At 46.7% G+C, this 22,183-nt stretch overlaps 1 protein-coding gene across 1 annotated transcript; it reads left to right on the forward strand.

Annotated features, from left to right (window-relative positions):
- The first annotated feature begins 1,664 nt into the window (after positions 1-1,664).
- Positions 1,665-21,859, forward strand: IP6K2 (inositol hexakisphosphate kinase 2). Its single transcript, XM_061362543.1, has 6 exons — positions 1,665-1,731; positions 15,305-15,603; positions 17,704-17,926; positions 18,658-18,833; positions 19,519-19,694; positions 21,077-21,859. Exons 2-6 carry the CDS (start codon positions 15,402-15,404, stop codon positions 21,572-21,574), a joined length of 1,275 nt encoding a protein of 424 aa, XP_061218527.1. The 5' UTR covers positions 1,665-1,731; positions 15,305-15,401; the 3' UTR covers positions 21,575-21,859.
- The last annotated feature ends 324 nt before the right edge of the window (positions 21,860-22,183 follow it).

The raw sequence follows: 22,183 nt of genomic DNA on the forward strand, positions 1-22,183 counted from the left end.
CCCTCTCCCCGTGGCTGGAGAGCACACATCTACTCTGGGCTTGCAAAGGGAGGTTAAAACCAGCAGCGTGTGTCGATAATCTCCAGCTGTAACTGCCAGGCTCTTGGGTAAATGACAGGCCTGCCCTCTCATGACCAGCTTCAGCCCAAGGAGGCATGGATTTCAAACAAAGCCTTTCAATACCCAAGGAAAGTCACCAGTTTGCAATGGGGAGAGACACATACAAAACCAGATTTTGAAATGAAGATAATCACAATGGCGCCAGCCAGATAAATGGCGAGACTCTCAACAGGCAGCCCTGCTTGGCTTCGACCCGCAGCCTCATGGACAAGAGAGGCGTATTTTAAGCAGTGAGAACCAAGGGGTATAATTGTTTCTTACACAAGACCGTACATGTGCTTGTACTTTAGAACAAGGAGAAATCAGAGCTCTCTTGCCTTCTGAATCTCGTTGATGAACCCATGCTCACCCCCAGAGCAGGGAGCTGCTCCCGAGCCAGGCAGGCCCGGGCCCACGCACGGATGGCAATGGGGAGCGGAGGCGGGAGGTCTGTGTGGGGTGCTCAGATGCAGCCCTGCCTTGGCAGCCCATGGCAGAAAGGCTGGGTCCCACGTGGGAACAAAGGATGCCTTTTGCTGGGTGTGTTGTACAGCAGGACTGCGGTGGCTTGTGTGGCTTTTAGCTCTCTGACCTTTATTTAAATGAAATGCAGAGTAATTTGTATCTAAGAGGAGTTGTTCTGTCTCATTAGTGTGATTAAATAGATGGCAGAGCGTTACCAAGTTCATTGTCAGAGAGACTGTTGCTTAGTAATTTAAACTGCAATAATCTCATTATTCAGTTCTGTTTCCTCACAAATGTCCTTGTGGGCACTTCAGGAGCTTGCTGCAAACCCCGACAACCACAGTGGCATCTAAAACTTTAGATCACAGACTCCTCAGGGTGAAGCTGAATTGGGGCAGCCCCCGGCGCTTGCGGCTGCGTTTGACCGATGGAGATTTGTGGTGGTACGGAAACAGAAACGCAGCACTGAGAGGTGAGCTCGGGCACAGGGCCTGTGAGCCTCCTCTGCGTCAATGGGTCCACACCTGCTCTTCCTCTGCCTCCTCAGCCAGGGCCATGTCCCGGCACAAACCGAGATAAACTGCAGCCAGCACCGAGTTACCGAGAGCCCTGTCCATGGCTGCTGCTGCCGCAAGTCAAGGAGGTGAACTCCAAAGGTTGTATAGGGCACGGGGAGAGGAAACCAAGCTCACAGCAGGCAGGGCTGGCACCGGGATGGGGGCACCTGGGGCCTCCAGCTTGGCCAGAGGCACTTGCCTCCCGGAGCCAGAGGCCGTGCCCTGTGATCACCTCACATGGCTGAGGCAGGACCCGCACGGAGGTTGGGAGCCACGGAGGGGCAGCTTTCCCCCGGTGCTGCCTCCCGTGCAGCGGGCGCACCCCTGCCGTGCCCGGCTCCCCGGGCAGGGGCTCGCAGCTCCGCTGCTCCCCGCGGCAGGGCCGGAGCTGCCCGAGCCCGGGGCGCGCCGCCCGGCCCGGCTGCCCTAGCAACAGCGGCGCTGGCGGCCGCCCAATCAGCGCGCGGCGCTGCGGACAGAGCCAATGGAGAGGCGGGCTGGAGGGCGGGGCGGTCTGCGGTGGGGGTGGGCCGGCCACGCGCATCGCCGCCATCTTGACGTCTGAGGAACAAAAGAGGCGAAGCCGCCGCTGCTCCCGGGTTAATCCCAGGTAACGGGCGCGTCCCGCCGCTCCCTGCCCGCCGTCGCTTCCGCGGTGTCCCCCGGGCCGGCCGGCCCCCCCCCCGAGCGGGTACCGGACGCTGCCGCCGGTGTGTGCGGCGCCGTGGGCTCTGCCTCCGCAGGGCCCGGCCCCGCCCGCTGCGGGAGTTCAGTGCCAGGCCTGGGGGAGCCGGGCGGCTCCCCGCGGGGGATGTTCGGCGGCGGCAGGTCAGCGGGGGGAGCGGGTTCTGGTCTGGCATCACCGCGGGGGTACGGGTTGTGCGGGGTGGGGGAAGCAGGCACACAGCGGTCACGGAGCATCCCCGGCTTCATCGCGCTTCGTGCCGAGCCTTGGCCCCGCCGTGGGGCTGTGCGGGGGGGGTGTGTGTGTGTGTGTGTGTTACCGTGCGGGGGATGCTTCGTCAGCGGTGGTGCGGCCGTGCCCGTGTGACCGCGGGGCTGGTGGTCGCCCCTTGCCGTTACTCAGCAGTTCTCGGCTGCCTGCATTATGAGGTGCCGGGGTGATGGATGTGCTGCGGGGCTGAGGGTTGCTTCATGCACTCAGTAATGACACAAACTGCAATGAAAAAAGGTGCTGGGGGATGTGTTGCATAATGGGATGCGCTGCTCGCGGATACCCCTCTGTGTGAAACGGAAATACCGGGTGATGTGATGTTACGGAGCTGGTTTGAGCGTCGCAGATGCATAATACGTGTTTAACGTGGCTGAGGGCCCTCGGGCTCTCAAACAGAACGACGGCGGAGGCTTTGGGAATCGGCATTCCGTTTAAGAAAATAAATGTTATCGCTGTCGATACCAGCCAACAGGCTGTTGGTAGCTACACCCTGATATGTCCTGGCCTTAATTCCACTGTGAAAAGTACGCTGATATCTTTACTGCTATGTGCTGGAATTTAATTGCCTTCTACTTGTAGCCTGTTTCTTTATTTCTTTGACACAGTGCCTTCTGTGCCCTATATACTCAGGTGTTTTCAAAATGCATTCTGTGCCCATATTCTTTTTTAGACTTGTGAACATCTAAGGGGGAAGTTCTGTGTCAAATGTTGCAGTCAGAATTGAATATTTGGTTTTGGAACATTGCAGCTAATGTGAGTTAAAACTTTTTAGTCAGCTGGAATGGTCATCGCTCAACGTGTATCACTGAAATGAGCGTAGAACAGTTTAAATTTGACTCCTGAGAATGACAAGTTCTGGGTTATTTTGGTTTTTTAGCCATCTAAGAATTGGCATCTTTGCTCATAACCTTGCTTATGTAAGAGAAAAGCTTTTTGTAAAGTTCTTTAAATTAATTTTCATATCTTTCAGGGCTTACAGTGAAATTAAAGGCTGGAAACGGGGTTTCTGCGTACATGTGCGTCCCCACACAATTACATGCGTTTTAGAAAAGGGGTGGTTAATTTGTTTACATGTGGCCTGTTTAGGCTAACAACATTTTCCAGATTGTTAGAATCTTTTCTTGCCTGAAGTCTGTCATTGTGGGAGGAAGAAGCCAATGACTGAAGTGCCAGAATTAAGGAAAAAAAACCTTCAGAAAAGAGTTTCAGGTGCTCAGGAGTGCTCCTGGGTAAGGGTTGGTTCCAGCCATTCCTGTGTGCTTGTTTGTAGCACTTTCAGAACGTAAACTCGGCCGTGTGTAGCTTTTAATCTGTGAATTTAGTTAATTGGAAATTTGTTCTCTGCCTTTTCTGTCTTCACTGTTTATTCCTTTCTGAAGAAATCTAGCTGTTTGTCCGTGGTACTTTGGTTGTACAAGTAATGTAAGCTTTATGTTGCTGTTTCCTCTTGAGGAAAAGTAAATCAGAGGGGTTGTGGTATGGTAGCTTGGAAAGGAGCTGCAAGGCTGCATAGTGGTCAGTCCTGTGAATGCCTGGCCTTGTGCTCTCAAATTCTTTCCCTGCCAGTTGCTTGCTGGACTTCAGACTTCAGATTTGTCAGGCATGTGGTTTTGAAAAAACAGGATGAGAAAAGGTCTTAGAAACTGCTTGCTGCCTGTCACCAAATGGGCCTCCAGCCCGATCACTGGTGTGCTGGTACTTCGGTTATTCTCTGATCAGCTAGGCAGTGTGAAGGGGTATTTGTGGGCTGGTTTTTCTTTTGAAGGGGAAGGGAAGGATGTAAACCTGGAGGCACTGAGGCTGTCTCGGTCTGTCAGCTGTGGTACTAAGGACACAAATATCTGCCCTTTGGTTTAGGCGTAGGTGGAGGCAGGGAAGTGTGTGCTGCCAGGTTGATGGTGGAAGACTGACTTCACTGGTGTGACATAAATTCCACAAGGATGTTATATCTAAAGAGAAAAATTAAGTAGAAGTAACTCTTGGAAGAATCTTTTAGTTCTTTACTGTCTGAATCCTCTGGTGAATTGATTCAGATAAGGTCTGGGGGGGCGATTCTGGAGTAGCTGATATTAAATGTCGGTTACTTTTGATGATTCTCATCTAGTGGTGTTTGAGAATCAGGAGACAGCTGAGGTGTTCCTCTGGGAGGTCAGGAGTGCTGCTTCCGCAGTCGAGTCCGTGCCTGCCCGAGGTTGGGAGCAGTTCCAGAGCCAGGATAGGCAACACAAGTGTGTTGTCAGCAATGCTTCTCATGCTGTCCTACCCGGGGAAGCTGTGCTTTGGGTGGGAAGGGCTGGGGCAAAGGCAAGGCTCTGAACAGAAGCACGTTTTGATGTAGGTTTTCCTGTGAAGCTGAGGTGTAGCTTCTTCCTGTTTGATGTAGTTCATTGGTTTCCTTACCATTTCTGCACCAGTGCTCAAACACAGAACTTTTTTAATGAGTACAACCCTATTCCAAAAGCTCGGTTACTGCATCAAAAAATTGAAAGGGCAGAAATTTAGTTGTGACTAAAAACGTTAACCTGTGTGCGCTCTGCTGCTCTGGCTGTGCCCTAAAGTGTGCAGGTAAGAGCTAAGTGCAGTGGGGTTTGAAGCTTTATTAGGCTGACATCTTATATTCATAGTAATTCTTGTGTATCTGATGAGCATGGGCCAGAACTGAAAGCTATCATGGGCTGGATCTGAAAGCTATCAGGTTTTTACACTGGTGTGTGGAAAAAGCTTGCTGCCTCTCATTCAGTTCATCCACTTATCAGTTGTTGAATTTGCTGATGCTTAAGCCTGTCCCTGTTGGCAGGAGCTGCAGTTGGTCTCCAGGCAACGCTGGGCTCCGAGCATCTCTGCCTGCTTCAGAGAGGAAAATTTTCCATTGCGGGGAGAGGATTTTTCCTCCTGCTAATTCTTTTATCTGGCTTTGTGTTGTCCAAGGTTATTGTATTTTTGAAACAATACAGGGACAGTTTTCAAATATCAAGAGGCTACATTTTAGGGTTTTCAGATATAACTGCATATGTGTGTTTCTATAGATTTTGTTAGAAATACTCATTAGAATGTTATTTTGGGGCCTTTCTTAATAACTGTGTTTCAGAGTAATTCTTCCCTCCTTTTGCAGAAACCTGTATGCTACAGTATGGTGTGCTGTAAGTTAGCTAGAAATTTCTCTCCCTGCAAAATCTGAAGTACTGGAAGGCATAGTGGAATCAAAATTGCTTGTTCAAATGAAGGCCTGATGTTGGTTATGTTTAATCAGGTGTTTAGTGAAATCATCACTGAAATCTTTTGCAGCTTCTTTGCTTGTGTAGCACCAAGTCTTTGAGGTTTGACTGTCTCTGTGGGGGCGATATGATGGCAAGTGAGATTTTGGTGGTTTTTTTATGGTGACATCAATTACATGAATGTTCTCAATTCCACCTCTCTTCTTTGTAAGAAGGAAGTACATGACGTCATCTTGCTGTCTGAGTGGTTGGCTCTTTCAGGAGATTGACTCAATTTAGCTGGAGATAGGAGGTTAAATCAGTGGTGGATGTGTTCATACTGATCTGTAACTGGTGGTGTACCTGGGAATCTGGTCAAACTGGGAATCTGGTCAAACTCAGGAAAGAAATGGACCTGGCGTAATAGAACCAGTCAATTTCCCGACATCTGTGAATATTAGTGTTAAGGATATAATTCTAGATGGGGAGTGAACAAAAATCGTTTGGAGAATCAGTTTGGAGTTCATGGAGATAGTTTCTCATGGATGAGTAGTAAATGTAGTAAATGCTGATTGAGCTGCAGTGAGTGGTGTGGTGAGAGGTCTTGCAGTTCCTCCAGCGCAACACCACCTTTCCTGCATTATATGTAAGTGCTGAATGATGATTTCTTGTTTGAAAGTGCCAATAATGTTTTAAGTTCACTATGCACAGTTTACTTTCTAAAATAAACTATCTTTCAGAAGCTTGACTTGTTGAATTTTTACTCTTCTCCCAACTGCTGATTTTAGAGATACAGAGTTGGAAGATGAGCACCGGGGGGATGGAGGGGCTGTGTTGCAAGATTTGGTAGAGAAAGTGGCACTCATCCTGAGTCTTCCTTTTTGGTCAGTGACAATTCCTCTGACGACAGTTCTGCAAACCAGACTTTCTTGTGCTGTAGATTCACTACCTGCTATAAAATTTGCCTGTAAAGCAACAGATGCATTTAGGGGAATGAGTCTGACTGTGGTTGTGTGCATTTCAAAAGCAGCGGCTCTTCTGCAGTGAATGCAGCATCTCAGCCTGCAGGGTGCTGAAAGCAGAGCAGCCGGGCCCCTGCAGGGCTGCCTTTCACAGGTTACTGACATGGATAAGAGTTTTCTCAAGTGGTTTTGTCACTGCTGTTTGAATATGTAAACTGTATGAGATTAAAATGGATTAATTCTTTGACAGTGATTATTCCGGTGAGCCTGTAATTGGCCCCAGATGGTGTATGTGAGATGACTGAGTGGTGAAACATGAAATACAGAAATAATTCTTGGGATTGGTTTTTGATTGGTTTGTCGTCTTCCCCCCCCCCCCCCCGAAGTGTTTTTGGATGACTGCAGGTGAGCTTTTACAAAAGGTTCTTAGCCCTCATACTAGAAAGAAACTGTGGGTTTACCATGGGAAACGTTCACGACTTTCCCTTTGGTTTTGTTGTTCCATTTCTGAGTCTGTTTTGTAAGACTCCTTTCCTTTCCTTACTTGATCTTCTCCAATCTACTGTAATTTAGCAGGAAGTACAGTGAAATGATTCTTTAGTGTTTTGGGATGAGCATCCAGGTATTTTTGTAACTTTTTAGGGAAACCATGTAGAGGTCACTGCATCATGTACCCTCTTTCCTTTAAGATGCAAGTCTGGTTTGTGTTATCTGATTTGAGATGTGTTTTCGGTAATTTGGAATGTTTTGAAACAAATACAGTCAAAAAAGATACATTAAATGCATCTCATGAGCTTGAGCTGCTTTGGAACAAAACCTCCTCATCTGTCATCAGAAGTAAAGGCTTGGAACCTACACTTGAAGAATTATAGTTAAAAATGTGGATGGGCATTTGAAGCCTGGTGACTGTCTACTTTTTGGGGTACTTGGCCATATTCAACAAAAAGGGACTACTTCATTATAAGTATGTTGACTTCAAATGAAGAGGTTGTCTGTATGGATGAATGTACACATGAATGAAATATGTAATTGTGTATTTTGGGCACCATTCTTCCTGTAATAGTTTATTACTGTTGATCTTCGCTTTGTGCTCCTGGAAATTTTTGGTCAAAGAGTTAAACTGGATTGTAGGATTTGGGCATCTGAGCTTAAATTTAACAGTCTCGTACTGTGGGCTGCTAATGTTTATAGTCTAAAATGTGTTAGGGACTGGGATTTCTGAACGGAATACAGGTAAAGTCTTTCTGTAGTTCAGTGATGTGTCTTTTGAACAGGACTTCACAGTTCTTCTCTTGAGCAGCTTTTCGTATGTGGTGAGTTGCTCACAGCTCAAGGACCAGTCACAAAGATACCAGGTTCTTTTTATTGAGAGGCTAGAAATACAGTTCCCAGACTGTTAAATTCATGGTAACAAGAAAGCCTGGGATGTATTTTAATCTTGGTGCTAGAATTTCTGGCGGTTTTGGTATATTGAATAACACTTCCATGTGTGTAATCCACACAATTTAGCTCTTGCTGTCATATTTTGGGGAGATTAAAGGCTGAATGCTATTTTGGTTTCTCCACGACAAAGGGCAATATTGTCTTTTTATAGCAACTGGTGGTTTAGGTGCTGGTGCCAAATACTGTTTTAAGATGGATCAGTTTCTAAATAGGAAGTATAAGTAGCTTAGTTTTGGTGGTTCGAGTTCCTTAGTTTCCATGGCATTTTTACTTGGAAAAGAAGCTAGTTCTTAAATTACACATTCCCTGGAAAAACTGCATGGCTCAGGACTGCATGTTCTTTTCTGGCTGAATATGCTTAGTAACCTGTAACTTGGCTTTATTTTAGTTCTAGAGAGATAAAATAGCTTTACTTGAGAGGTAAAGCTGGCATTTCTCCAGAGCTTTGTATATGTGGTTGTTGAGTTTGCAAATGGTGTTGGGAAAGCTGCAAGCTGTTGTATTTTGGGCCATCTCTAAATACTAGTTGTATTGAGCACATAACCTCCTGACTGAGGTTTTGGGGACTGCAGCAGAGGCACTGCTCTGCAAGTTCTGTTAAGCAAAAAACTGGAAGCTCTTGGTTACTCTCCTTGCTTTCCCAGGCACAAGGATTGGGGGTACTGGGTTCCTCCTAGGAGTGTAGAGCTGGTTTAAGGATGATGGGGATAATTGTGCATGAAGAACAGCACTGGAACATTAAACAGCTTCAGGTTGTTTGTTTATAGTTTGCTCCCTTCATAGGTTATTCCTAATGTTCTGCAATTCTTCATTTCATCTGTTAAAGCTGTATTCAAAAGTCTGTCTGGTATTCGCTACAAGAGGTGGCTCTGCAGCTGTGGTGTTAATTTTACAGGTGCAAATACATGTCTTAACCTGTGTGGTAGTGTTAATTTCCCATGGTAACCACTACAGTGTTTGGGTTATAATTAGAGTGGTCAAAACTAGATATTTAGAGAGTAAAAGGAGATAGATTGCACATGCGGCTGGCTTAAAAAAATGGGTTTGTGCTGAGATTGCATCTTTCTGTGCACTTTTGAGCATCTCAGTACAGTGTCTTTTCTGTGTTACAGATGAAATTCTTAGTTTATAGAAAAAGCCTGATGATCTTACTACAAAAAAAAGGGCTCTCAAGGCTGGCCTGTACTTGAGCTCAGAGCAGGATCTGGAATTGTAGCACTTGGGAGGCCTTTGCCATGGTAGCCAGTGTTGTTCTGCACTCCCTTTCTGTAGAGAGGAGGGAAAAGACCCAGAGAAGCAGTACCTTCAGGTGTGACATAACCTGACCTGAGGCCCTCAGAAGATTTCAGGGTGGTTCTGCAGTTTTAAACTGCCCAGAGATTTATAAAAACCATTTGGTAGTCCTGAAGATCTGTTAAATGTTTATAGAAATGTTGGAACACTGTTTACAAAATCTAAATGCTCTTTCAGCTGAGTGTGGCTTGTCCTATGCCAGTGATGGGTGAGCTCTGGCACACAGCACAGGGTTTTCTTGAAGTCTAATGCCAGTGGATTTTGTTCAGTTTTGCTGTATAAGCTTGCGCCAGCAAGTTCCTGTAACTGATGTGGAGGAAGGCCGGGGCTGCTGCTTGGGGGAACTGGTGAATGGCTGCTTCCTATCTTGTAATGAGCATCCCTTGTTGGTGAGAATCTTTGGTCCTCAGCCTAATGTTACAATAGGATCGGGTTTGTACCTTGTTAGGCAGGCCTGCTGCCCTGCAGCTCTGCAGCATTCCCAAAGAGCATTACAAACGTTGTTTGTAGAAACTTTGTGTGTGAATTCCCGTGTAATTCTGGGTTCCTGTGTTCAGTCTGGTTTGTGTAATTAAGTGAATTAATTCAAGAGGTTTCTTTTTCCTTTCTATCTGGATCAGTTTTCATTTTTCCAAGCTACAGCAATGTGGTGCTGCAGTTAACCAGCCATTTAATAATGACAGATTAATAAAAAAAGTGTATCAGCACTTCCAACTGGTTTCTTTGGTCTTGCGCAAGCACCCTACATTCAACAAGAACTTGCTCTTTTTTGGCTTTTTGTATCCGTAGGTGATACGATGGTAAATGCATCCCTGAAGTGTCAGACTCCATCACCCTCATGATTTACCAGTGGGAGCTACAGCTAAAGTGATCCTGCTTGGAAGGGGAATGCCCATGTAGCCTCAACATGTAGGTGCAGACAAGCTTGCAAGTGTTCCTGCTGAGTATTTTTACAAAGCCTTATGCTTACTCATCTCTGGGTAAAGTCATGTGGAGATAATTTGATGATGGCTACATTGATTTGCTGCAGCAGAGCTTAAATAACCTTGACTTGTATAGCAATTTACAGCTCAGCATCCTTTTTTTTCTTTCCATTAGAACCACTTGGTTTAAAGTTACAGTTAATGGAAAAGAGGGATATTTTTTTTTCCCCACTCTAGTCTGTCTTTTAAAGCAAGCTCCATGGAGTAGTTTTCTGAAATACCTCATGGGTCCAGGGGTTTCCAGACACTGCCCATACTTGTCAGTGACCATTGCAGAGATCTGCAGCATGTTGGTGCCTTGTGTCACATTTTGTCCTTGTCAGAAACCAAAGATGAGAGAACTAAAAGCCATGTGCTCACCTGAATGTATTCCTCCTGTTGTGATGGGGGCACCGCTCCTCTTGCTCCTGATGCTGAAAGCTCTGAAGTCTGCTGGATCACACTGCAGTACTTTCTGTTCAGGGGAAGCTTTTTGTTTACAAGGTGGGGAAAAAACATCTGAGGATCGATAATGTCTGTGCAGCTTTGTACTGTAGATAAACGTTTGTCTTCAGATGAGTTACCAGGATGAGTGTTTGCTTCCTGTAATCATGCAGAGTTTAAGGTTGCTCTTAAGGCTTTTCCCAAACCTGCAGGATTTTTATGAGCACGTTCTTACGTGGGCTCTGCATTTCTAGGCTGAGCAGATAAAAAATCAGAAACCTCCAGTTTATTGCTTTAACGGAATTAAATTATTACCATGCAAGATACAGAAGGCTTCAAAAGCCATCCTAGTATGGGATTTGCATTATATTTAGTGGTATAATGAATCCTCAAAGCAGGGAATTTGTTAAAACCATTGTGATGGATAAATGCGGAAGTTTGGTTTTTCTTGTTTTTTTTTTTTTTCCCATTAAGATGTAAAAAAATCTGTTGTACAGGGTTTGCTCCCTAATCTGTATGTGGCTCATCTTTAAAATGTGTTTTTTGTCTTCCTGGTGCTGTTTTAAAGCAGCTGACTGAGCAGCAGAGGGTTTGAGTATCTCTGTTCTAGTCTTCAGACTCGCATCTTCTGATGTCATTTCTTAGCTGATGCTTGTTTCTTCTTGAGTATTCTGTGGGTTGAAGCAACTCTCTTTGGCTTCTCTAATGGGTCACTGATAACTTTTTTTCCCTTCCTGTTGGCTGGCTGTGCCATTCCTCTGCTTCTTTGGGACCTCCAGAAGGGACTTCGGTTTGGTTTGATGGGGCTGTGGTGTCCTACAGCAGCTCTGCTCTGCAGGTACCTGGCTTGTCAGCTTCCTCTTTGAGCTGCCCACTGAACTGAGGAAAGGGCAGGCAGAAAGCTTTGCTGCTTGCTATTTCTGTCTCTGGGAAGCTGATTTATGGCTATTTGGAGCTGCAGAACTGACCTTCCAAAGTAAAATGTCTGTGCTTGGGAGAACCCTGTTCTAACAGATGAGTTAGGAGGGCAGCTGTGCATCAGTTACTCTGCTGTTGCAGAGCTTTGGGTAGAGGTGTTATTTTTGAGACTTATGAAGGGAAGAGCTGCTGCTTAGTTGAGAGCTCTGTGCTCTGCAGAGGATCTGTTCTTTAATGCAGTTACATGTGGGATGAGAATCTGTGATGACATGAAATACCTTCCAAAGGATGCAGTCACCTGAGATAAGTGTTAAAAGTCTGACAACACGAGTTCATTGTGGTGGTGTTTTGATGGTCATTGCCTCATGTGAGTGAGAATAAGATGTCTCTGCATGTCACTTCTGTTTTACAGACTTGGGTTTTAAACACCTTCTGATGCTTACTGTATGAATATTGTTGCTCAAGCTTCTGTTATTGTGTCTAGGAGTGTTTTTGATTCGCTTTAGGTTATGGCAGATTTTTCGCTGAATGCTTGCTGTTGATACGTCCTTTGAACAAAAGGTACTGGCCAAAGGCCCTTAAAAGCACATGAGAGGAAAAGGGCTGGTATACTGATCCATTGTACCCCACCATTTGGGATCTGGAGAATTGCCTAAGAGCAGCTGTTTGGGGCTCTTTGTTGCCCCAGGTGTTGGAAACAGCTGGGTGTAGAATGAGAGGAAAGGCAGTGAACAACATTGTGCCTCCACTGGTCACAGCTATGCTGGTGAGGCTCCTGGGCTTAGGTTAGAGGGTTTATTTCTAAGGAAGTGCAACCAGTTTGACATATTTGTGGAGTTGTTTATGGAAGTGAGGTATTTGTAAATGAAACAGCAAAGCATTTCTGGTGGACATTACAACTGTGCTCCAGGTATGGTTGTTAATCTGTATCGGCACAATTCACAATATGAGTAGAGCCAGAATGACAAACAGATCCTGCTTGTGGTGATGTTAAAACATACAGAGAAAAAACCCTAAAGATCTTACTAAACATTTTTTTTGCAAGTGAGAGTAACTTTGGATGAAAGCAAACTGAATTTGTTGGTAAACATGGCTTCTTATCTTGAAAGGCTAAAATACTTAGTTCAAAATACAAGCTAAAACCTCAGGATTCATTAAAGTGCAAGTTATTGACAAGACTGGGGGCTTGCTTCTGCCCTGAGCACCGTTGCTGTGTTCAAATCGTGCGTTGCAGGTTCATTAAGAAGGCAGCAAATGGCTTTGCACAAATCAGGAGCTGGATTAAAGGCCCCATAGCAAGGAAGCCCTTGCTGATGCTGTTGAGTCCTTGAGCACAGTACTGTCCACAGAGCTGTGTTAATACAGCTTCAGCAGGGGCACACACTGCACAGGTCTCATCCTAGAAATAACACGTGGGAGCTGTGCTGTGGTTTCCAAAGATAAACCCCAAGGAGAGCTCACTAATGCAGGCAGAGTAAGTGTCTTTGGTTGTCAGAGTTCTGCCCTTTGTCTCTGGTAGGTTTGCATTTGCCTTGTGGTCATGCAGACTGAGTACACTAGGTTTGACTATGTATAGATGCTTCCAGCATTTCTCTCTTAGAAAAACAGCCCTGCCTAAACATTTCATAACTGGTATTTTTGTAACATCAGGGCTATAAAAAACTTTCTTTGTTATCCCTGAAATGGGAAGTGACCCTGTGTGATGTGCTGCCAGGTCTGACTTCTTCAGGAAACAGTGGAGTAGTGTGAGTGGTCCTGCCCAGCTCTGTGCCTAGCGGGAGCGCCTGGTGCTGCTCCAGCACTGTCGTGTATGTGAGGCAAATGGCTCTCTGGGGATGAGCTGGGTAAACAAGGTGGGTGAGTTGGTGCACTAACAGTGTTTGAGGTTGGGGATGTTGCAAGGTACTCTCTCAGTTTGAATTGATGCAGCTGCCAGTGTGTCTGCCTCAGAGGTAATGAGGAGGGCAGCCACAGGATGGTGATACTGGTCTTGGAAAGAGTAGCTGCTGTGATGCTGTTGAAGTGGCTGTGCCAGGGTAAAGCCCTGTCACCACAAGACCATGCACACATGTAACTGCGCCTCCCAGTGAAAGCTGGCACTCTTCTGGCTTTCCCTGGGAAATTCCGAAAGACTGGAGGCATTGTTGGCTCTAAGAAAACCCAATGAAAACTCCTGAGGCTTATAAAATTACTGGTGCACTATGCAAACAGAGATAGGTGCTGAAAGTTTCTCTAATAGAAAATGGAAGCAGCTCTCAAGCAGAGCTTACTCATGAACTGATGTGGCTTGCTAAGTACACATTGGCTGGCAAGTCATATAATTGTCGAATCCCAGACTGGTTTGGGTTGGAAGAGACCTTAAAGCTCATCCAGTTACAACCCCTGCCACGGGCAGGAACACCTTCCACTAGAGCAGCTTGCTCCAAGCCCTATCCAGCCTTGCCTTGAAGTCGACTCCTTGTGCGAGGAGCAGTGCAGCCCTGCGTGGAGTGGTGCTCCTGCGTGGAGGCACAGAGCAGGTGTGTCTCCAGAGCCTTCTGACTGCGGTGCTTGCAGAGGTGGGTGCACTGCCCCGGGGGCATGGGGTCAGGCTGGGGCACGTGGCTGTCCCTGCTCCCTGTGCAGTGAGGCTCTGCTTAGTTGCAGTTAAATAGGTTTCTAAATAGGAACGGCTGGTATCCGTGGTGGGAGTGGGAGGTTTTTGCCTGTGTGTCTCGAAGCTGTTGAGTTGTGGATGTTGAGGTGCGTGAGAAGCTTCTCTGGGGATGCAGTAGCTGCAGTGGTGATTGAAGCTCAGTGATTTTGCTCTCAGCTTAAAATACAAATAGCGTATCAGGAGTGTTGTTTCCAGGAAATACTTTTGAAGCTTGAATTTTTACATACTCTTGCAGAGGTGGCCTGAGCTGCTTCTGTATTAAAAAACCTAAAGCCCAACAACCCGGTTACTTTTTACCAAATATGGCTCTGAAAGACAGGAATTAAACCCAAGCCCAGCGCAGCGGTTGGTGTGCGGGGGTGAAACTCCACTGCCCTGTTGCCCGCGGGTGCAGGTCAGCATTCCAGGAGTCCAGCTGATCGATCTGTTTTTCTGTAAGCAGTTTAGTTGTTTAATGCAGTTAATGCCCTTACGTGCAGTGCACGCCGTGGGTGCCTGCAGGTCCCTACTCTTCCAGTTAACCGAAAGCTGGTCAAGATCTAAGGAGGACAAATAAAAATAGACCTGTGACCTAGAACACTTTGTAGTCTCTTTGAATTAAGTGCATTATTGTTCACATAATGATCTTGAGGCAAAATAAGTATGAGCTTGTTTTTAGCTGCAGAAAGTTAATGATTAAAGCTGGGGTCTAAAATTAGAGCAACTCGACTCTAAAATTTTACTGGAAGGTGGCGGCTGGGCCCTGGTGCTGGGGTTTGGCCGCGCTCCCATGAGTGCGTGCTGCAGTGTGGAACGGGGGGCAGCGGCACAGCCCGTTCCTGGAAAAGGGCTTCTTGGCGTTACTTTTCCATGCGGGAAGTCATCACCCGTGTAAGACATGAAATGTGTGAGTGTCGTTGGGAGCCCGCCGCTGTCCGGCCTGGCCCCGCGGCTCGCTGCGGCCGCTGTCCGGACGTAGAGAACCGCGCATGCGGTGTCACGGCGGGTTTGCGCGGGGTGGGCGCGCGGGAGGAGCGCCGTCAGCTCGGTGCGCGGCCGCGGGACTTGCTCGCAGCACCGGAGCGGAGCCCACCGCGCACCCTGACCCGCGCATGCGCGGCCGGCCGGGTGGGGCCAGCGTCCCCCGGGGCTGTCAGCCCCGCCCCGCGGAGCTTCCTGTTGGCTGCGGCGCTCCGGGGGCGTGGTCTCGGTGCGCCTTGTCTGGGTGCGCCCCGCGTTGCCCCGCAGTCGGCCGCTTGCGGCCAGCGGGGGTGGTAGCGTTTGCTCGGCTCCGTTCGGCTCGGCGGCAGGTTTCGGTAGCGGCTCGGCGTGCGGCGGGACTGACAGCCCCGCGCTCTCTTGTGCTTGCTTTAACAGACTGTTGGATCGGCATAAACACCGTCAGGTCCCGGAGACTGCTGGCTCTGAACTGCCTTCACGACTGTCGCCGCCTTCTGTCTAATGTACTACAAGGATGAGCCCAGCATTTGGAGCCATGGAAGTGGAGCACTATTCCAAGGGAGTTCTGCTCGAGCCTTTTGTCCACCAGGTTGGAGGACACTCCTGTGTCCTCCGGTTTAATGACAAGACCATCTGTAAGCCACTTATCCAGAGGGAACACCAGTTCTATGAGACTCTCCCAACAGAAATGCGTAAATTCACTCCGCAGTATGAGGGTGAGTATCCAAACCTTAGGATGGGGTTGGGCTTTTTTTTTTTCTGTAAACACAAGTGTGCTGTGCTCTCTGTTTCCTCTGAAATCTCTTCTGTGTGGAAGAGATTTTAGGGTTTTCTTTTTGTGTATTTTGATGTTGTCTAAGGCAGGCTGTGGAGATGCAGGGTGGAAAGGCTTGCCAAGTTGGTGCTTGGGCTGACTAACAGCTTTAGAGTAGAACAGCTCTGCTGGTGATAGCCCATGTATCTCCCTTAGGCACAGGTAAGCAGCTGAACAGCTTGTGAATGTTTCCAGTAATTCCCTGCTGCTTTCTTCTTTTATTTCTTTTTTATTTTTTCCTTTTCCCCATCACTGGTGTAATGTTTGTGTACAGGATTTGGGGAGATTGATTGGCATGTTTTGTGTAAACTTAGTCGTGCTCTCCCTTGTTTTGGGATTTCTCCTCTGACTCTCCTTTTGATTGCAGTAAACACACGTCAGTAAGGTGTCTTGTTGGATGTTTGCAGTGTTGTTTCTGCCATTAAGGAAATGAAAATTCATGCCATTTAGGTAGGGAAGGATCAAGTAGCTGTGATGAAGCTGAGTCAGATGTTATGAAGGAGTGGAAATTCCAGTTCTCCTAAGAATTGCGCTAGTTAACAGAAACACTTCTCCTTCTCTTGGCTATTCCATTAACTGCCACCTGGTGATTAATAAATAATGTGTCTGAAGCACCTTTTTTAAATGGAGTTGCTTTTTAAAGCACATTGATTTGAACAGCCGTAAGGGTGATGAAGTTTTGCATACTGTGTGAAGGTGGCAGAAGACTTCAGAGGAGATCTGTCACAGTTAACACTCCCTGCACACTCACAGAGACTTTTGACACGTCTGACTGCAAGTTCTGTTGGACTGGAAGAAAATGGCATCTTTGATACTTCTCAAGATGTAACAGAACAACTGTACTAGTGTGTATGGCTTTTGGGGAGTGTGGAGAGGGATTTAGGGGTAAGGGGCCTTTTGGTCCATCTGTTACTTTTCCAGGATAAAGCCAAAGGCCGTTTGCTGCTTGGCTCCCCCCTTTCCTGCTGTCCTTCCTCTGTGGCAGCAGGACTGTGAGTTGCTGCTGCTGCGCTCCTGGCCCAGCTCTGTCAGTCTGGGAGCCACCATCCCAGCTCAGAAGTGCCAGTCTCTCACCAGGAGCTCCCCCCTAGCTAGTGATGAGCTGCAAGAGCTGTGCTTACTGATGTGAGAATACAGAGAGAGACTGAAAGGAAAATTAAACCCAGCTCCGGGTGTTGTTATGGCTTCTTCATTAACCATGGAAACTCGCATCTGTCGGAGTGCTCCACTGAGGCTCTTGAAGTGCAGTGCTCTGGAGACTCGTGAGGGGAGGAGGGGGGGAAATGCTTTCAAGGTTCACCATGTTTCTGTACCACAGACAGGTCTGTCTTGTATTGCATTTTTGTTACTTATTTCACAAGACTGCTGCATAACCAGTATCAATAAAATATATCCCAAAACGGACAAAAGAACTATGTATAATTCAACGTGGTGATTCTGAGTGGAAGCTGTGGGACTAGTTTCTATTGTAATGTGACGTTTTCCCTGTTTTGCTCTACTTGCAAGTCTTTCCTTTCCCCTGGGGATCTGTTAACCAGATCTTGTTTGGATAAGTGCTTTTTGCTTTGCTGTCATGCAAAACTTGAAAGCTTTTATGTGAGATATTTTTGTGCAGGTCACTTCTTACTACAAGATGTTAACAAATGTTTTACATCTCACTTAGGGTCAGACCAGTCAGGTTTTTTAGATTAATAAAAACATTTATTAATTGAAATTGTCTCATGTTTGATTCTTACTTGGCTGCATCAGAGAGAGAGAAGAACCTTTTGTATCGTTTTGTCAATATAATGAATTGTCTTTTATAAGGTGTCATTTTTGTCTAGGTCTTTTGATATTTGTTAGGTTGGCAGATGAGGTTTGGCCTGGGGCAAGATAGAAACTAAGGACCAGGGTAAGAATAAACCCCAAAAGTTGCTGTATTCTCAGTGTAAACTCATGTACTCTAAAAGGCTTTCTTATCGCTTCAGCAATTCCTGATGGTCTCTGTCCTTTCTCTCTCCAGGTGTGGTGTCGGTGAGCTTTGAAGAGGATGAAGACGGAAACTTGTGTCTAATAGCATATCCACTGAATGGGGACCATGATAACTTAGAAAACTTAGACAATTCTGACTGTGAACCCAAAAGTAAACTGTTGCGGTGGACTAACAAAAAGACAGTGTTGTTAGAAAATGAGAAGATATCCAAGGAATGGGTCCGGCAGCACAGGAAAGAGGAAAAAATGAAAAGGTCAGTTTGAGGGAACTGGAATGTGGAGTATTGGAGTGTAACGATTTTTGCTGTCAAGTAAGGATCTGATCTCCAGAGAATTCCAGGGAATTCTCCAGAACTCTTTAACTTTCAGTTTTGGTTCTTCTCTTGTTTCTTCTGTTTTTCCTGACCTCTTCAGAGCAGATGGGTTCAGGGGTGAGGCAGCCCCGTTGTGCTGGGTCTGTGCATTTTGTATTTCTTTATTTTGCTGTGGCCGATTAAAAAAGGTTAAATTTGAAGCTTCTGGGGGAAAAAAAATAAAGGGGGTGGAGAGGAAACCCCCCTGCCTGCAAAGCGCAGTAGGTGTGAAAACCAGGTTAGAGATACATGTGTGGGCATCCTGCTTTATCCCTGTTAACAGGGTGAGCTGTGCTTTGTGTGCTGGAAGCAGTGACCTTAGCAAAGGATAAATCTTACAGCTCCTTCTTGCATTACTGCAAGAAGTAATGGCAGTAATTCGTGCAGGTGGAGAGTGCAGAGAGTACATGTTTTGCAATGTATTTGTATGCTGATTTATATTAATGCAGAAGTAGCTTTATAAAGGTTGAAATATTATTGATGGGCAACTTATACACTTGTACAGAAAGCAAAATAAAGCTGATGCTGTTAGTGATGGTCAACAATGTAGTTTGTAAAGTTAAACCCAATGACAACCTTTTTAATGTGCTTTTTTTCGTACTTCTAATTTGCTGCTTCGTTCTGTTTTCTAGTCACAAATTGGAGGAAGAATTCGAGTGGCTGAAGAAATCTGAAGTCTTGTATTATACTGTAGAGAAAAAAGGGAATGTCAGTTCACAGTTTAAACACCATAATCCTTGGAGCATGAAATGCCACCAGCAGCAGTTACAGCGGATGAAGGAAAATGCAAAGCACCGGAATCAATATAGTATCCTTTCCTGAAAATACCTCAGGACAGTGAGCAGGGCTCTGGTTTCTGTTCCTTGTATGTGTCGGGTAAAGTACAGAGCAGGCTCAACAGCAGCATGGAGGGAGGCTCTCTGAAGCTGTGATTGATTTGATGACTTTGTGGCTATTTGAGCGTGTCATAAAGCAGCTGGGTTAGGAAGTTCAGATGCTTAAGTCAGACCTACAAGCTGTGCATTAGTCAGTGTGCTGCTCTTACAGCTTGCTGTGGTTTGAGTCTTCCACAGAGAACAGAGACTACTGAACTGCTTTTTAACTACAGTGCTTCAGAGGTGGCATGAAAATGCTTCACTGTTTGTTAATGATACTGAAGCACACAAAATCCTTATTTCCCCCCCTGAAAAAAGTCTCATGCTAGACACAAAATATTTTGTAATTCCAGATCAGATGCCAGGCTATATTTCCATATGATCCTGGTTACTTTTTTCCCCATGCAACGTGGAAATTAGCTTGTCTTCTTTAGAGACCAGTGAAACTGGAGCTAGATGCCCCTTCTGCTTTATGGCAGTTGTATGTGATTGTAATTTGTGATAGGTTTCTGCACACTGGGCATGTTTTGGGTGTGCTTGAAGTTAAGACTGTGGCACTGCGATAATGGTTTCAAAACCTATAATCGTCGTTGTGAGGATTGTTCCTTAACTAAGCAGAATTCATCCTGCTGGAAAACCTGACATCTCGATATGAAGTCCCATGTGTGTTGGACCTTAAAATGGGCACCCGGCAGCATGGAGATGATGCCTCGGAGGAGAAGAAGGCCAATCAGATTCGCAAGTGTCAGCAGAGTACATCAGCTGTTATTGGAGTACGAGTCTGTGGCATGCAGGTGAGAGGAAAACCAGTTATGTGCAGGGCAGTAGGCTTGCCCCTACTTCAGCTAGTGGGGTTTTGGCTTAGGTAGCCATCCATGTGTTACTGTCATGTGTGCTCGTTTCCTTCAGCAACACGAGTGAGGCTTTTGAGTGTGACCCGGTGAAGGTGGCAGCATCCCCAGGAGCACCCTGTAGCACGTGTTCTGCATCACTGAATGCGTTCTCTGAGCACAACAGCAGCACTTCCAAGCTGTGTAATGAAATTACCAATGAGCTGATGTTCCAGGGTAGCACAGGAGCCAGCTGGAAAGGGGGGGTCTGGCAGTGCCCTTGTGTTGAATACAGCATGTGGCAATTTGCCAGCATTGTTAAGAAGCTGCCAGTGCTGTCTCTGGCTTTGAAGAGCTACAGACCTTTCACTGCTTCCAGTAGGCTTGTTGCAAAGTGCAGATGAGAAGTGGCTTGGTCAGTGTGGGGAGACTCGTGGTCAAATAAGGAGACAGTTGTGTGGACTTTCACCTGTGTGTTTTGTTTACCTGGGTCTGTATTCCTAGAGCGAGAGATGGAAAACAGCTTGTTTGTGTTTGAGGCTTTTCTGAAGCCTCTTTCCTCCCATCCAGTAGATTCCAGGAATGCCAGCAGTGTTTGCTGGGACTTGTTCCACAGCATGGCTGTTGGCATGTTTGGCGTTCAGCTCACTGTTTAACTTCAGGGAAAAGCATGAGGCTGAAGTGGAAGCGTGGGTGCTGTGCTTCCAGCCCCACTGTGCCGGGATGTGATCAGGGCCTGGTGGTTGTTCACCTTCCAGTACAGACCTGTGCTGGGAAACAAAGAGGAGCTTTGGAGGCACCTGCAACCCCAGCTGCTGAGGCATTACTGAGCTGTGTGGGGCACAGACCGTTCTGCTGTAGGAAGGAATCTTCCTGCAGGAGCACCTCTGATTTCTTCGAGTGCAGAGGCTGGGCACACCCCAGTTTTACACGGCAGTGTTTGCTGTCCCGTAGAGCCCAGTGTTCTGGGAATGACTGGTGTGCTGTGAGCAGGGCAGGACCTGAGCTCGGTGAGCAGCTGTGCTACGAGTTGTAGCCTGACTTTGGCAACCTTGGCTGCAGCTTTCCTAATCGCATTTAAACTCCTTCTGACATTCCCAGTGGAAAAGCCCAGGTCTTAAACTGAAGGAATTTTCCATTTCCTCTGTGCCTCCGAGTTCCAGAGCTGCTGGATCTGTTGTAAGCAGTTGTAGCTGTGCAAGAGTAATATTTAAATGAGCAGTAGCACGTCATCTTGTAAAAGCTTTCTGTGGCATGACTTGTCTTTTGGTTTTATTCTCCCTCAAGGCTTTGAGTGTATCCCCAGCAATTCACCTATTCCTGTTCTCTTGTGTTTGTGTGTGCAGGTCTACCAGGCAGGCACCGGCCAGCTGATGTTCATGAATAAATACCACGGAAGGAAGCTCTCGGTGCAAGGGTTTAAAGAAGCACTTTACCAGTTCTTTCATAACGGCAAATACCTGCGCAGGGAACTCTTTGAGTCTGTTATTAAAAAGCTGACTGAACTCAAGTCTGTCCTGGAGAAGCAGGAGTCGTACCGCTTCTACTCCAGCTCCTTGCTCATCATCTACGATGGCAAGGAGAGGCAGGAGGTTGCTGTCGACTCGGACCCGGAGGACTTGGAGGACCTTTCAGAGGAGTCTTCGGACGAGTCGGCAGGAGCGTACGCCTACAAGCCGAGCACCAGCACCGTTGATGTGCGGATGATAGACTTTGCCCACACCACCTGCAAGTACTATGGTGAAGACAGCGTGGTGCACGAGGGCCAGGACACGGGTTACGTTTTTGGACTTCAGAATTTAATAGATATTATTAAAGAAATCAGAGATGACAGTAGCGAGTAAACTGTGGCTGCACGTCAGTAGAAAGCACTATTGTGACTCTTTGTATTCCAGAATTATTGGCCACTTTCTGGTGGTAGGAATCTTTACAGGCTCTGCAGGGATGGTCCCCTCAGGGTCAGACTTGTTCAGAGGGCATTTACTTACATTGGTGCTGGACCTAGCACTGGCGAAACTTGGTATCCTTATTTATTTTAACTTTCTTAAACATTCCATATTTGATTACTCAGATACCTCTGTTATCCCTGTGTGTATACGTTCCAATAAAATTCTTTTTGTTCGTTGTAAGTGATGCTTCTGTTGTTGCTGGTGACTGAGGAGGACGTGGAGCTTGGCTCTTTCTGGTGCTGTGATGCTAAAGCAGCAGTTAGCCAGGAAGGCTGCGCTGCCTCGTGAGACCAGGTGTGGAACAGCACCTCTGCTCCAGGCATCTTGTCATGGTGAGGAGCAGCACATCCAGCAGAAGCAATGAGCACTGGCCCTTTGCGGGGAGGCCAAGACAGCAGGGCCTGTGTGGACAGCAAAGGATGTGAGGGACCCAGCACAGGAGTTTGGATGAGAGACTTTCAGGGTCCCAGCCGTAGTGGTACAACTGACAAGTGAGAACTTGTC

This window comes from Neopsephotus bourkii, unplaced genomic scaffold (genome assembly GCF_033783945.1).
Source record: "Neopsephotus bourkii isolate Nb327-2 ecotype Australia unplaced genomic scaffold, CSIRO-AGI_Nbou_v1 NB_1120, whole genome shotgun sequence".
Taxonomy (NCBI): Eukaryota; Metazoa; Chordata; class Aves; order Psittaciformes; family Psittacidae; genus Neopsephotus; species Neopsephotus bourkii.

What these genes read in the sequence shown, in the direction of transcription:
- IP6K2 (XM_061362543.1), top strand. Translation starts at nt 15,402, where the DNA reads ATGAGCCCAGCATTTGGAGCCATGGAAGTGGAGCACTATTCCAAGGGA. An exon ending in ATTCACTCCGCAGTATGAGG is followed by an intron (nt 15,604 to 17,703) that starts GTGAGTATCCAA and finishes TTCTCTCTCCAG; the next exon opens with GTGTGGTGTCGGTGAGCTTT. An exon ending in AAAGAGGAAAAAATGAAAAG is followed by an intron (nt 17,927 to 18,657) that starts GTCAGTTTGAGG and finishes TCTGTTTTCTAG; the next exon opens with TCACAAATTGGAGGAAGAAT.